This window comes from Coccinella septempunctata, chromosome 8 (assembly GCF_907165205.1).
Source record: "Coccinella septempunctata chromosome 8, icCocSept1.1, whole genome shotgun sequence".
Taxonomy (NCBI): domain Eukaryota; kingdom Metazoa; phylum Arthropoda; class Insecta; order Coleoptera; family Coccinellidae; genus Coccinella; species Coccinella septempunctata.
In genome coordinates, this window is record NC_058196.1 from 16,999,074 (window position 1) to 17,013,985 (window position 14,912).

Sequence of the window (14,912 nt, forward strand, 5' to 3'; positions counted from 1 at the left end):
TTTATTATAGAAAGAAAAGAGAAAGGGCATTGGCCTATAAATCTAAAGAACAAAATGAAAAACGAGATTTAATCTATCAGATGAATCGCCAACAGAAAGTACCAAAGATGCAAAATTACTGATTACATTTTGAAAATGGTTGGATGAAACAGTAAACCAAGTATATAGAAACGAAGAATTTTACAGTTAAAATATTTATAGTAGAGTAAAACAATCAAAAAATCCACTCCATTATGAAATTTCATGCAGAACAGTCGATGGGTAAAGTCCTGATGGAAAAAAGTATGCAAGACCTCCAGCCCATCCTCGACCTGAAAACAGTGTTTCTTTCTCATTAATCAAATGGTCCGCAAATGGACTTTCTGTTGCAATTGGCGAATCCACCATCCCCGCGTTCTACCCGATTGTTGTCACATGTTCCGTGACCGTGGCTGTAATTTTCCTGCCACTTTTACCAATGTAACGCCGTATAAACGGTAGATTCACCGTTGCAGAAGCCACATACAGGGCTCGTAAGAAATTAAGAATGATCTTTCCTATAACAAAATATGAAAATAACATTTTGCTGGAAATGGCCACATCTACCTTGTTTTTAATTACAAAGTTGTAGAATAGTAGGCTACTGTCACCGTCTTTACTTAATGCATAGACATAGCAATTTTGGCTGAGCAATACCTTTTAGGTATTGCTCAGGAGATATCTCGAAAAGGGGCGGGCTGAGGAAATTTTGTTATAGGAAAGGGCCACCTTAATTTCATACGAGCAATCACCTCCTGAATTTCGTCACATGAATATGTACAACCGAACATTTAAGTCCAGCTTTTCGGCAGCTGCATGTCCCACCACACCCCTTTTTGCAGTTACAAGATACGGATTTTAATGAGGAATCGGGAGCTGGTTTTTTCGCCATTGTTATAGGAGTGAGCTCGTAAGCGCCATGCTTCTGAACCCAGGGTTTTTCTCTATGCCAGTCCATTTCTGTACTTAGTGTTAGTGGTACGTCCTAAAGGCGTGGCTTTTGTACTTGGCAAAAAGGCAAGATTAAATAATGCGTTGGAAACGAATCTCTTCCAAACACTCTTTATCCATGTTGCCTCGGCAATCTCCACTGGCGTGTCATCTTGTTGATTGAAAATTTGAATTATTTCATGAACCGCTCTGTTCTTTTCTATCAGCGTACAAAATTTAGTTTTTCCCTGATTGAATAGGGATGACGTAGCCCGGGTTTCATAAAGCTTGACCAGGGAATCAACGCTTGATTGACGAATAGACGTCAATTTGTTTTTAATCGATAATTCAGTCATGATCATTCACATTATCATTCTCGCATCAAATTGAGATGTTCCTACGTCCATTCAATTATTATCAATTGCTACTTCTCTGATATATTCAGAAATTAAAATGTTTCAGTGATTTCGTTTCAGAATTCGAGTAACTGTCAAATCGTTGATCGGACAATCAAAGTTTTATGAAACTCGCTGGTAGTGTCACAACCACAGAAAGCATACAAGAACAGAATATAATAATAATAATAATAATAATAATAATGATCCTCTGGAGAGGAGTGTGAAAGCCGCAAGGCTAAAGTCATAATAATAATAATAATACATTTGAATGTGCTTGGTTGGTTCTTCATATTTGAAGCTACTTGCTGAATATATCCCCTCAGCAGTTTTTCCCCTTCCAGATTTACGGCAGTATATAGTACTTTCCCCTAGTGCTAAGGCTGTCAGAAGTACAGCAAAAGAAATACTGGGCACAGAACGCTCCCGAAAATCCCCAGACTGGTTCGCAGACAGCGAAACTCATATCGCACCCCTTTTGGAGGCAAAACGCAAAGCAATGAAAACCTCAATTAATAAGCCTGGCGATGTTGCAGCCCAAAAGAGTTTTACAAACATAAAACGCGAGGTCCGTCAAGAAAAATCAAGGATAGCTCGTGGAAAGAAAAAGCGGGGGAAATACAAGCTCACGCAAATAACCATGATTACAGGCGTTTTTTCTCGAAGCTATTAAAACTGTTTATGGTCCAAGCAGAAAAGCTAACTTTCCTATAGGAGATGCTCATGGAGCTATAGTAACTGATGATAGAAAAATTCTCGAAACATGGAAGGAGCATTACTCGCAGGTCTTGAATCAAAATAACGACTAGTATTTATCCATTTCAGACCCGCTCCCCGTGTATAGTCCGATGACATCGCTTGATGACGAAATCTCAATGTCGGAAATCATAAGTGCGATAAAAATTATGAAAAATGATAAGTCACTCAGGTCTAGACGGCATTCCAGCGGAGGTATTCAAAGCCCTGGATGATGACATTATCAATAGTCTCCTAGCACTATTCCGCAAGATCTGGGAACAAGGAGATGTGCTACAAAACTTCAGAGATGCTTTAGTTATCAACCTCTATAAGAAAAAAGGTGATACGTCAAATTGCAACAATTACAGGGGCATATCGTTGCTTAGCGTGGCCGGCAAAATTCTCTCGAAGATTATGGCTAATCGTCTGATTCCACTCTTAGAAAAGATTTTACCTGAATCCCAGTGCGGCTTTCGACCAAATCGAGGTACGGTGGACCATATTTTCACACTGCGACAGCTGCAAGAGAAGGCCCGTGAACAACAATCAAGGATCCATACAGCCTACATCGATTTAAGTAAGACCTTCGACTCGGTGAATCGGAGAGCTCTATGGAAAATCATGGCCCGCCTTGGAGTACCCGTAAAATTCTTAGCAGTGTGTAAAAGCCTTCATACCAACAACACCGCTAGAATATAGCATAATGGCTCTACAACCGAACATTTCTTAACCAACTCTGGAATAAAACAAGGCTGCATGTTAGCGCCTTTACTGTTCAATATTTTCGCCATAGCTGTCTCGATAATTGCTGACATGAGTATGCCTGTAAGAGGTGTTGGAATAAGATTCAGATTTGATGGAGGCCTATTCAACCTGAAGCACCTCAGATCAGAAACCTGTTCTAAGTTTATCACGGAACTTCAATATGCAGACGACTGTGCACTTATCGCTTGCAGCCCAGAGGATCTACAGATAAAGCTGGGCACCTTTAAACATATATACGAAGCTTTAGGCCTGAGACTCAATATCGACAAAACCAAAATCCTGGTAAGTCCCCCAGAAAGCCTTCAAACACATGATGCATCATGTTCCTATTCGAAATTTTTATGGTTTTCGAAATAAGGTCAAATTTTTATGAAAGGGGGGATTTAAGAATGCCTCGCTAAGTTTATCTAACAAACATAATTTCTCGTATGAATGAGACGAACACCTTCAATTGAGTTTTCAATGATTTCAGAACCTCACGAAATAAACGTGGCAGTAATTCCACGGTAGGAAAAGTAGTCGTTCATTGAAAACCCTGACTTTCATAGAACTTCTTTCTTTATTTCCCAAACCATGAAGTTTCGTATAGAAACATAGGGTGTTCCATTCGAAAAAAATCAACTTTTCACCGTTTTCGTATGGACGCACAGGACGAATAATTTTGGACACCCTGTATACCACAAACCAAGTTTTTGCTTAACTAAACTCATTCTCAGGATATAACTGACTTATTTACGTAATTCAGCTTCCTAAAATATGAAATTCAATGCCCTTTCTATGCCTATATTTCATTGGATCCACGTTGTTGGCAAGTATCTGGAACAAGGATAGAGGGAAGTACAAGAAAAAATTATCCAAATTGGGATTGAGAAGCGAAAAAAATTTTTCATTTATTTACAAGCTTTAGGTCTCATCAGCCTCTTGGGTTATTAGAGACCACTTTACTGGTTATAATTCTGAGTAATATTGATTAATATTCAACTTTTGACTATGTATTTTCCATCACTTGTCACAATTTTGTTAGTACACCAATATAACTCATCAAACATCTCAATTGACGTCATCTTGTAGCGGTGTCGAGTATCCAATTGCAGGGGGAACCCCAAGTCCTCTTGGGACTCAACGGCGGTCGAACGGACGCGGAAGCCGGTACTTCACAGCCTACAATTATTAGATCAAGTTCAAACGGTAGGTGGATATTTTCAGCCAGTCCAGAAAACGGAAAATAGCGAAGATATCCCCTCAGGTATGCACTACGAAAGGAACAATAACGGTACAAGTGATTTGCCTTAAACTTTCAAACCTGTCGTATTTCTAACTGTACCGCACGGAAAATTTCTTACACACTTTTCTCGGCACCTCGATCTCAACTCATTCGCTCTTGATCTTCAGCGCCGGGCGTCGAAGAAGTAGGTACCCCTCTCCTCGGAAAATTTGCCCCACTATTGGTAACTCATCTCTCCATTGGATACACTCAAATTGTTCGGTCAATCAGCCGGCTCGGAAAGAGACAGAAACTACCGAAGAGAAGGAAAAACGGAAGAAGTTGAAAGACCTTTTTCGACTCAGAAAAAGTACGATTGAACGGAAAGAATTATAAAAAATATGAATTCTGAAAACAAAAGACATATACGGTTTCCGCTACAAATATGGGACTGATCGATGGAAATCAATGACATAATATCAATCGGTAAAGCCCCCCTATGATTATATAACGGATTTATTCAATAATATTTCGGTGGTCAGGTCTTAATATGCAAGTATCGGTGAAGAAATTTCTCTATGTGGCGGAGTAAAAATCTGCCACGTCACAACGCCAACATTGGAAATATTTTAGTCAGATAGATAAGCAGTGTCAACCCTAGTTCCAAAATTTTCAGAATCCTATGATCCGTTCTCTGTAAACGTCTAATAAGCCACACATAGTGGGACATCCTGTATAATCAGAATGTACAACCTATACCTACCAGTTTCATGTGATCGAGATCGGAGTAGCATAGCTTCGTAAGTTTGCGATCAACTCAATCAACCATGTAGCTAATGGTGGCAATAGATAAAATATTCAATGACAGTCATAGAAAAGTAAATTCATATACGAGTTAAACAGAATCTATAAAGGAAATCTTTTCCTGAACTCTGCCGTCGACAATTCTGGCAGATCACTGAAAGTGTCAGAAACTGTGACAAGCCACAATAAAAAAACTCCAAGATGGGGTTCTTTCACAAAATCATCCATAATCTTCCAGAAATATGATTGTTATAACAACTCTGTTCTTCGTAGCCGTATTCGGGTACATTTGGAAGAAAAAAGAAAGATTTACAGCATGGTTAACACAATGGATGAAAAAAGAGAATGATGGGCATTGAAGGGTAGACCATAATGGATCGAAAAAAATAATATAATAAATCTTCAAATGAACTTCATATCCAAATTTATTAGTCATATGTTTTCATCTTCATATGAGTTTATTGAAGGAATTCACATAAAGCATATCTGTTATATGTGCAGCAAATAATAAACAAATCAATCTGCATTTTATATCGCTGGACAAATTATAGTTGAGTATTGCAGATGGAACATATGTCCCTTTATTCTTTATCGATATGCTTTTCGAATTGCTAAATTTCTTGTTATGATATAAACGAAATGCTTCGTCAGAAATTCAGAAAATGTCAAAAACCTTTCCGCTGGCTGATGGAGTATTTATACCAATATGAGTTGCTTTCCTAGAATGTTTATATAACTGTGTTCTGTTGTTCTTGAAGATTAGTTTGAACCTAATGAACAACAAAGAGTAAGAGCCAGATCAAGAAAATTCTTTTCTCTTTTCTTTTTGCGTGTTTGAGACAAAATAATAAAAGAAGCCTATGTTTTTTCCCAAACACTGTGGATTTTAGTAAGAAATTATATAGAAGAACTTGTTTGTTGAGAATCGATCAAGCTTTCAAAGATTGATTTTTTTATTGTAGAATATGAACATGGAAAGAAGTTTCTGGCGAAACAAGATTAGGGCTGGCCTTTTCTACCCCTTTCAATCAAATAGGGACATCACCAAAAATTTTTTGAATGCCTTCTCGCCCGCATAAAATATTTGCTCAATTTCAGTCTTGTCAGTTTCTTGATTTTTAAGAAAAAACTGCTTTACGGGCGCTAACTTCAGGAGGCTGTAACTAAACAGGGGGGTACCACAAAATAAAAGTTCATATAAAACACCCACCCTAATTTTTGGCAAGCCCTGAATTTTTTCGCAACTATTTATAGACACTACCTTATACATCCTGTATTTTGGAAGACACTTTGGAAATCTTGTATGTATATTGATTGATCGAATCATCGAGTGGAGATGTAGCACATGAGAGTAAGACGGAAAATATTCTTATAGTGGAAAACCTGAGATCTTATCTCAGTGATTTATTAGTGGCACTTATCGCAGAAAGTGGGTAATCCTCATGGCCTGAGGGGTTCGAGGGACGATTTCTTGTGTGTACCCAGTGTCACTAGGCGACCGCAACTGACCGCCGCCGGCTGACCAGATGACCAACTTATTAGGCAGTCTATTCGTGTGACGGCACCTACCACTTGAACCGCGGGGGCGAGTTTTGGGGGTGAGTGCCAAATATGAGGAAGATATCTTCAATTCTCCTAGAAGCTTCGAGTGAAATTTAGAGAAAAATGTTGAATTTGTTAGGTGAGTAACTAGCCGATCACTTTATCTTTCAGACATTTTCATCCGCTCTGTATCCGCAGTAGCCTTTTCCAAAGGAAATGAATTTTTAATACATTTGAGAATAAGATGAATTTGTGAATCGAAAGCAATCCGTGAAAGTTTAACTACAATAACTATTTCTCAAAAGTAACTTCCAAAATAACTTGAAAATAAAGCGCGCGTTGTTGAGTTTTACGACCAGTTTCAAGTTTCAAGTCCCTTTAATTTCGAAGATTTCTTCAGTTCCATTTCGAGAAGGACTGAAGGAGGCATTAAAATCGAAGGGACTTCAATTGACCCTCAAACTGGCCCTAAGTTTGCCTATCGAATCAGAGAAATCCCTTGTCATTCACAGTTGAATATAAAAGTCGTTATATTATAGAAAATTTAACCAGCAAGGTTTTTATGTGAAAATTATCTTTACATGAGATACAGATGACAAAAATATGGATTTCTTGTAAACAAGTTGTAAATGAACCCGTTGTTTTCCTGCTTTCTTGTGGACGTTGAGTTGAGGAAAATTGTCTACTACAATTTTGGAGAGCTCAAACAATTTTGTGAAACTGTACGCAATGCTATAATTAAATTATTGTTGATAAAAATGATCTCTCAGAGCATATCTATTCAATGAATATTTCACGAAACATGGTTGAAGAAATACAAATTTAGGAAAGAAATTATCCTTACCACTTGCTTTGCACCTTCAACTTTGGTGTAAGTTTATGTTAGAAAGGGCCAAGGGGACGGACACGATCGAGTCATGAACGTGCAAATTATCTGTGCCTACGTGAATCACCGAATGGAAGGATGCAAGATCTATGAAAAGATGCGTAATCAAAGATTATAATATCAAAAACTTTTCAACCCTATATCTAATGCCCCAGCCTATCGAGTTGAATGATTACAAATTAAGACCTTTATGTTTGAGGTAGCCATCGTCCATCTGAAGACGGAGTGGCAAATCAATTTGTCCTCATATCATTTTAATGAAATTTGTGAAGTGTGTTTTATCTTTTAGGAGATTGTCAGTTCATGGATTAATTTCTTCTGAAAAAAAATTTGTCATGTAAACCAAGCAGGTACAGCCAGTTCATAATATGTATAACGACATAAGTTAATGGTATAGAGGTTGTTTCTTTCATAAATATTCGATATCTACTGAAAGTACACATCAATTGATTCGCCCTTTTCTACTGTTAGCTTTTATTCATGTCACAAATGACCATATGGACATGAATTGAAACCAAACCAATCCTTGGAGTTTTATAACTTCAAAATATATCGTTTGGCTATTGACTATGCTGGCAATTTTTTTAATAGGATTAACTGGACTATTTCCATTATTTTCACCAGCTTTTTCTCAACTACTTTTTCTTAATTCTTACTTACTTTGTAAGCGCATGATACAAGAGCTTAGGGGGGAAACTGCATGATACAAGAGCTTAGGGAAAAAACCCTGTCTCCTAATAAGCATAGTGGATTATAAGGAATTAAACTGTTTACAAGATAAGCTGAAATATTTGAGGTTGAAGGGGATCTCACACTGTAAAAATTGATCCATTTCTTGAAGCCAAAGAAAATCTAGAGAGTCTTCTCCAAGTTACCAGAAAATTTCATCTGAAATAAAAAAAAAGCAGAAAAATTTGAGATAATAAAGTTTTTCAGGGTGTCTCTTAACAAATGCGAAGGACTTAGGGAAATGATTCCTCGATGAAAATAAGCAGGGGTAGTTCTTATAATTTATTTTCGAAATCGTCCTCCTTTCCAAGATACAGCCTTTGGAAGGCGCTGGCGAGTTGACAGTTTTTAATCTTTTTTGTACGAGTTCTAAAAAACACTGAGTCATAAAAATATATATACATAATATGAAGCACTCAGTAATTATTATAGTTGGGTAGCCCAAGAGGGAAATACCTAATTTACTCGATCGTGTCAGATTAATATGAGGACCTTGGATCGTGCAGAGTACCTCTACCAAAAATTAAACTTGTATATAGAAGTGATTGTCTAGGACAGCCTGTCAGAATAGTAAAAAAGAAATTATTGTATATACTCGAGCTTGTCAGATATGTGGTTAATCACATGTTGAAATATTAATCTGACAATTTAAGCATGACGAAAATATGTGGGAGGGCACCAACCTTGAAAAAAAAACGTCACTTGTACATTCTCGAGCGCGGTGGCGTTTTTCTCATTTTGGTTCAAATCATCATCATCATCATCATCATTGCTGTATCCCGTTGCCGGGAATGAATCTACAAAAAGACGAAAAAAGGGAAAAAAACAAAAAGAAAAGAAAAAGAAAGGGAAAAAAAAAGGTGCGAACAGACTTATAATTTTTCAGGGCTAATTGCGACTGTGTGCTCTCCTGTGACTGTAGAGTCCCAACCGTGACCTACATATCTTACCACACTCCGGGCATGGATAGTCACCAACCAGATCTGGCCGCCGCTGTATCCTTCTCGAGTCTCCATTATAACTGTGTACCAAAGACCTCCACTGTGACCTGTCTAATGCTAGTTGTTCCCAGTTATGATTGGCATTAACTGATTTTAGGGACTGATGTAGTGTATCCTTAAACCGCTTGTACTGGCCTCCTGGTTTCCGGGCTCCCTCAGTGAATTCGCCATATAGAGCGAAAAATGATTCAAGAATAACGGAAAAAATATAATCTGACAGTTTCAGCAAGCCGAAACGATAAAAAATGACGTTGAAGGCCAAAAAATCAGTTGTTTTGAATTATCTCCTCTCTAGGACTTTAAGTTTTTTTCGCATCCAATATACAAGTTGTTGAGCATAACATCTTCTGCAAATTTTTTCCGAAGCAATTTTTTCTACGTTTGAACGTTCTTGAGATATATGGTGATGAATGTACATCAGACTGGGTTTCTACATTGACCTTGGCATTTCGCATGTGTGGATAAGCTCCTCGTCCTTATCGCTTTCTAACTCGAAAAAGGTTAAGGGTATGTAAAATTGATTAAAAAAAAGTTGTATAGAATTTTATAATCTCTACAACTTTCATAATAAATACAGAAACGATTTGAAGTACAGGAAGGGAGATATTAAAAAAAAAAATGCCTTGTTATCATCTTCAAATTGTCAGATTAAGAAACCCCCCCCTGATTAGTGTCAGATTAATGGGTCAACACATCTACAACACCGAGATTTACCATCTGTATGAAAATCTAACACGTTCGAATATGTACAAGTAATGATTTTTTTGCATTTTCAAAGGACCGCTGTGACCTTGCGTCATGTCTGAATTGTCCGTCTCTTGAAAAGTGGCTTCCTTTAGGTCCAATTAACATAATATCCTCTAAAAATCTGACACGCTATAAAAAAAAAGTTTTTTCACCATTTTCAACTTTTCCGTACGGCCAGCGCCACCACGCAAACTGTCAGATTAACATGAGGCACGTAGAGCATACACATTATCTTAATCTGACACGCTCGATTATGTACATCTGACTATTTTTTCTTAACCTGCAGACGCTTTCCCCACCGCTGAAAGTGCATACATCATAAAATCTATTTCTTTTTCTACCATCTAATTTTCAAAATCCACTAGGTCTCCATGACGCAAGAGTGAATCCCAATTTAGCATCTTCGGCTTCCCAACTATTACTGAAAAGCTGTATTCAAACTGGACTATTCATGGTAGAGCCACCGAGTCCAAATCAGTGGAATCCGCTCGATGAATATTTCACCGTGTATGGGTTTCTTCCACAAAAGTACTTTGCATTTGAAACTTGATGATCACAATTCAGTTGCAACTACATATCTCATTTCTGTTCCAGAACGCGAATCATTATCTGTAAAATATATTAGCAATACAAATGATAAAATTTGGTCACATTTATAAATCACCAGAGAACGATCATAGATGTACACTGAATTCATTTTTTCATAGTAAGTACTCGCATTATTTCATCCGCTGAACAGCGTATAAACCTATTAAAAATAAATCGACCATTCCCCCCAATCTGTTTCTCTGAGTTCAGGCACTATTGCCTGAACTCAGAGCCTTTCAATTTCTATAAATTGAAAGGCTAAATGCTACGGACACGAACCCTCATTTGTTTTTCATGAGCTAAGAGGAACTTTTACTTTCTTTTGATTTCTCATTGTTTGTAAAGGTTCGGGACGGTTCGACCATCAACTATTTGAAATGTTATTAAATAGTTGAGTACCGCCCAGAATCATGTTGAGCAAGATTGAATCCAACGTTTCAGTTGGGATTGAAAAATAGTTTCTTCCATAATATATTATGCATTTCATTCTTCTACTTTTTTCTGTTTTGACTTTATGCTATTTTTTACCCAATTGGGAATAACGATAAGTTTCATTTCAAACCTAGCGAAAACTCCTAATAGGTCAGCTTATGTATCCCAGAGACAGCTTATCATTCCAGAGATATTTCAATCAACTGATAGAAAATTGTTTTGCTGTCCTCTACTATTTATGGGTCAATTTTTTCTTTGGAACATAAATACATGAACTGCCCATTGCAGTACTACGAATGTATTTGTTGTGGTACACACATTCGATGCTTCTGTCTAGCGCGACACTAAGGCAGTGGCGTAAATGATATAAATTTATATATGTCCTACCTTTTCGTATTGAAAATTGATGTGACAATAATGTCAAAGTCAACTATCTCAATTGTGATTGGCGACACTAAGCAACTGTATGTGTGCACAACCATAATATAGTTATGGGTGTGCCACTGGTGGGCTTTTAAGCCTGAGTGGTGACACGAATCAAGTGATCATCGAAGTCGGTGGTAATCCTCGACCCAAACTGATGGAACCATGTCGTTTTATATCAGCAGATTCACTGATTTACAACGAATTATTTTGATCAACCAGTAAATAATGAAAGGAACCGCGTTTCGGAGCGCTTTCCTCTTTTTGAACAGCTGTAAGAATGAAGAGGTTAGAGATAAACACAGACAGTAAATTAATAATTATATGTTCATATACCCAGGCATCTTTTAAAGTGATATTCAGTCCTTCACCAGTATTCAACTTCAGATCTCCATGCTTAACAGCTTTGATACTTTCCCCTCCTTTGGCAACATTCACGGACCTGTCTATTTTTTCTCATATTTACCAAAAATTTACTCGCTTCTTCACTAATCAGGTGATGAGTTGCACCGCTAACTATAATAAAGGTAATTTTCTCGTTATTTATGTAGTGTGGCTCTGGAGTCTGCTCTCTTATGTCCATATTTTCCATAGTTATGGCATCTGTATGGAAAATTTTGGGTGCCCACTTCCTCTACCTCGATAGTTTCTTCTGCCACGTTCATGGTAACTTCCTCTGTATTGCCCTCTTGGGTCTGCAGCACTTCTGAAAACCGTTTCTGGTGGACTTTCATCTTCATGCTTGTGTTTGTGTCGGGTTTCTTCCATTAAAAGTTTACTTTTAACAAACTCTAAGCTTATAGTCTACCCTGGCAGAATAGTATATCCAACGCAGTTGTAACTCATTGGCATGTGTCCGGCATTGATAATAGTAATTGTGATATTTCTTCATTTTCTTATATCGAGTCCAGAGGTTCAGAGGTAAAACCACACTCCGTACTTTCAACTTGGAACCTCAGCTTCAATACAATACCACTGCTGCAAGTACGATTCTTGGCTGGCTTGCAAACCCGTTGGGAGCAGAAACAAGAATGTTGAACATTTTTGCCTTTGCCCCCGTCTGGTTCTCCCTGCTGGAAGTACGATTCTTGTAGAAAATAGGTGTATGTGAATTCTTTTTTCTGAAATTGGAATAGGTGAAAAAATGTTATAGATATGTGTGTCAAAAATTCTCCGATATTGAGAACATCGCATACTTTCTGGACATAAATCTCATTTCATGGATACCTCACTGATATGCTTATAGAAAATGTTTCTATTCGCAATATTTCACGCTATTGATTCGTAAGGAATGAAATGAAACTAAAATTTGAATATACAGAGTGGGCTCCTCTTGAACACGAAACAGTCGAGATTACAGACGAGATGAATTTCTTTCGAAAAAATGCTTCTGAAATTAAATTTACGACTATATCGCCTCTAACTGTAGAATCCTTTGCCTTTGATTCCTATATTCTTAAGGGGAAGATGGGGTAAATTATACATCATTCGAAAGGTGTTTCGATTCAGAGTTTAGCACATTTGATATTTCTTTAAACAATCTATTTGTTCTAGAGAATTGCCAATTTTCTACAGAATTAATCATTTCGTTGAACATGTTGTGTGATTCAATCAAATTTTCGCCAATTTATTCTGTGATTTCGACGATAACCGTTAATTGTTATACACCATATATCCAAATATAACTGTTTGATTCTTTGATTAACAATCAAGGTGAGAATGGTTTATTCTTTGTAAAAAAGATTCGAAATGGATTTTCTTTATTTTCAAACGATTGCTGGAACCGTACATCATATTTATCATACAAATTACAGAATAAATGATTGAAAATTCGATTGATTCACACAACATGCCAAACCAACAATTTTTAAAATGTTTATGTTTCAAAAACGAATGAATCAAATGACGAAAAATGAAATATACTGAGCGCAAAATGAAAAGGCCTTTCAAATGAGGTATCACTTATCGCATTCTTCTTATTCAAAACTTAGGGGTTGGCGTGGTAACAAACCCTTAATTTGATTCCGTATCCTATGAGATACACCATATTCACGCAAGTATTATTCTGTATAGAGGGCTGCATCAGGTTGCATAATGTAGTATATTATATATATATATATATATATATATATAGACCTCATTTCATTCAAACCCACAACTACCGCCATGCATGCAAGTTTGTTGAAAAAACAGTGTCATTAGTAAGTAATGTTGGTTTTTTATAAATGCTCTTGCCAAATTAAGGGTTAAGGGTTGAAACGATACGGTTTTGAATTTTATCGCAGAAGTGTTTCCCCTCAGTCGAAAATTGGCGTGTCTGAGCATTCTTTCGGTATTAGGTCATTCTACCTGTTAATCCGAATGTTTCTTTTTCAAAAGCCCTCCCTGTATATTCAATAGATAAGATAACATATCTTCATGTTTCGTTATCAATTAACAGTCTACGTGGAAGGTCTTGAATAAAAAACTATTTTTATATTTCCAACTATTTATAAATCATTTCTTTCGGCAGGCTCAGAATTCATATTTATGTGTCGAAAAAAAAAAGAACAGAAAAGAAAAGAAAAGAAAAGTCAACTGATACTCTCTCTTTGCGATAACTTCCTCTTGCTCGCAATTCAGCCTATCCGAATCTGGGTGAACAGATGACCGTGGAACAGAGCTGTAATAAAGCAGAATGTATCCTCTAGAGGATAATAAATTAAAACTAGAGTTAATGTTTAAGTGTTATTCCAAATGAAAATAGTCTTTCAAATGCCTCAAGGGCAAATATCACGATTATATTTATTAAATTCACAATGTACTATTAGTAATGGGTTATCATCGGATAATGATAATGGCATCGCAGACTTCTTTATAAAACTCTTCGAGCTCTACAGAGTTACTCTTGATCCTTTTTTTCCTTTCCTTCTATTTATTTATTCAGTTTATTTAGCGTTAGTTATAAGAACCAAGGAATAACTGGTTGATCCTTTATCTCGACATTTTCAACAATTTTATATTCATAATAGGGAATACTCCTTCTGTCGAAAATGATGTATTTCTTATGAAATATCTTTGAAACGTCACATTTTGAAATAACCATTCCAACCGTTTCCCAAAAAAAAAATATTTTAAGCACTCAAAAATGAAAAATAAAAATGGGTATCTAAGGTTTAAAGCGTTTTGTGAGAATTGCACAAGCTGGCAAGATCGACTGAAATATGCCTTGATAATAAAGGACAACAAATGCATTATCTTGATGAGATAGACAAACATGGCTGTCTATGAAGTCTGCGACGAACGAGGAAGGTCGTAAAATTTTATAGGATTTTTATGGCCGGTTGCAGTTGAAGCTCGCCAGTAAGCCCGCGCCTGTAGATCAACAGCTGTTATTTTATAAACAAGCTGATCGGACATTGTTCTTTTTATTGTCTTGTATGTGCTGTTGCCAAATCGTAAACTCCGCACAAAGTGATTTAAATTTTAAAACCCCATATTTGAAGGATGATTTTGAATAGTTTCCGCGGTGAATTTGAAGAAATCATGAATGAAACTCATAAGTATTCAGTTTAAACTTGCATATGCAGTGATCACCCAAATTGAGGAGAATTCCCCATTCAACAGAATGACATGAAGCATCAACAAATTATATACCTAATCATTTCTCCATCTGTCTATTTGGGAAAACCGCCAGAAAATCCGTTCGCTAGTTTTGAAGTTCATCGCGA

General features: G+C 36.8%; 1 protein-coding gene across 1 annotated transcript in view; it reads left to right on the forward strand.

The window, feature by feature from the left end:
- The first annotated feature begins 6,236 nt into the window (after window positions 1–6,236).
- Window positions 6,237–14,912, forward strand: part of LOC123318782 (cadherin-86C-like) — a 56,718-nt gene continuing 48,042 nt past the window's right edge. Inside the window, exon 1 of the mRNA XM_044905521.1 lies at window positions 6,237–6,535. Coding sequence (XP_044761456.1) covers window positions 6,520–6,535 — 16 coding nt within the window. The 5' untranslated portion in view covers window positions 6,237–6,519. The remainder of the gene's footprint in view (window positions 6,536–14,912) is intronic.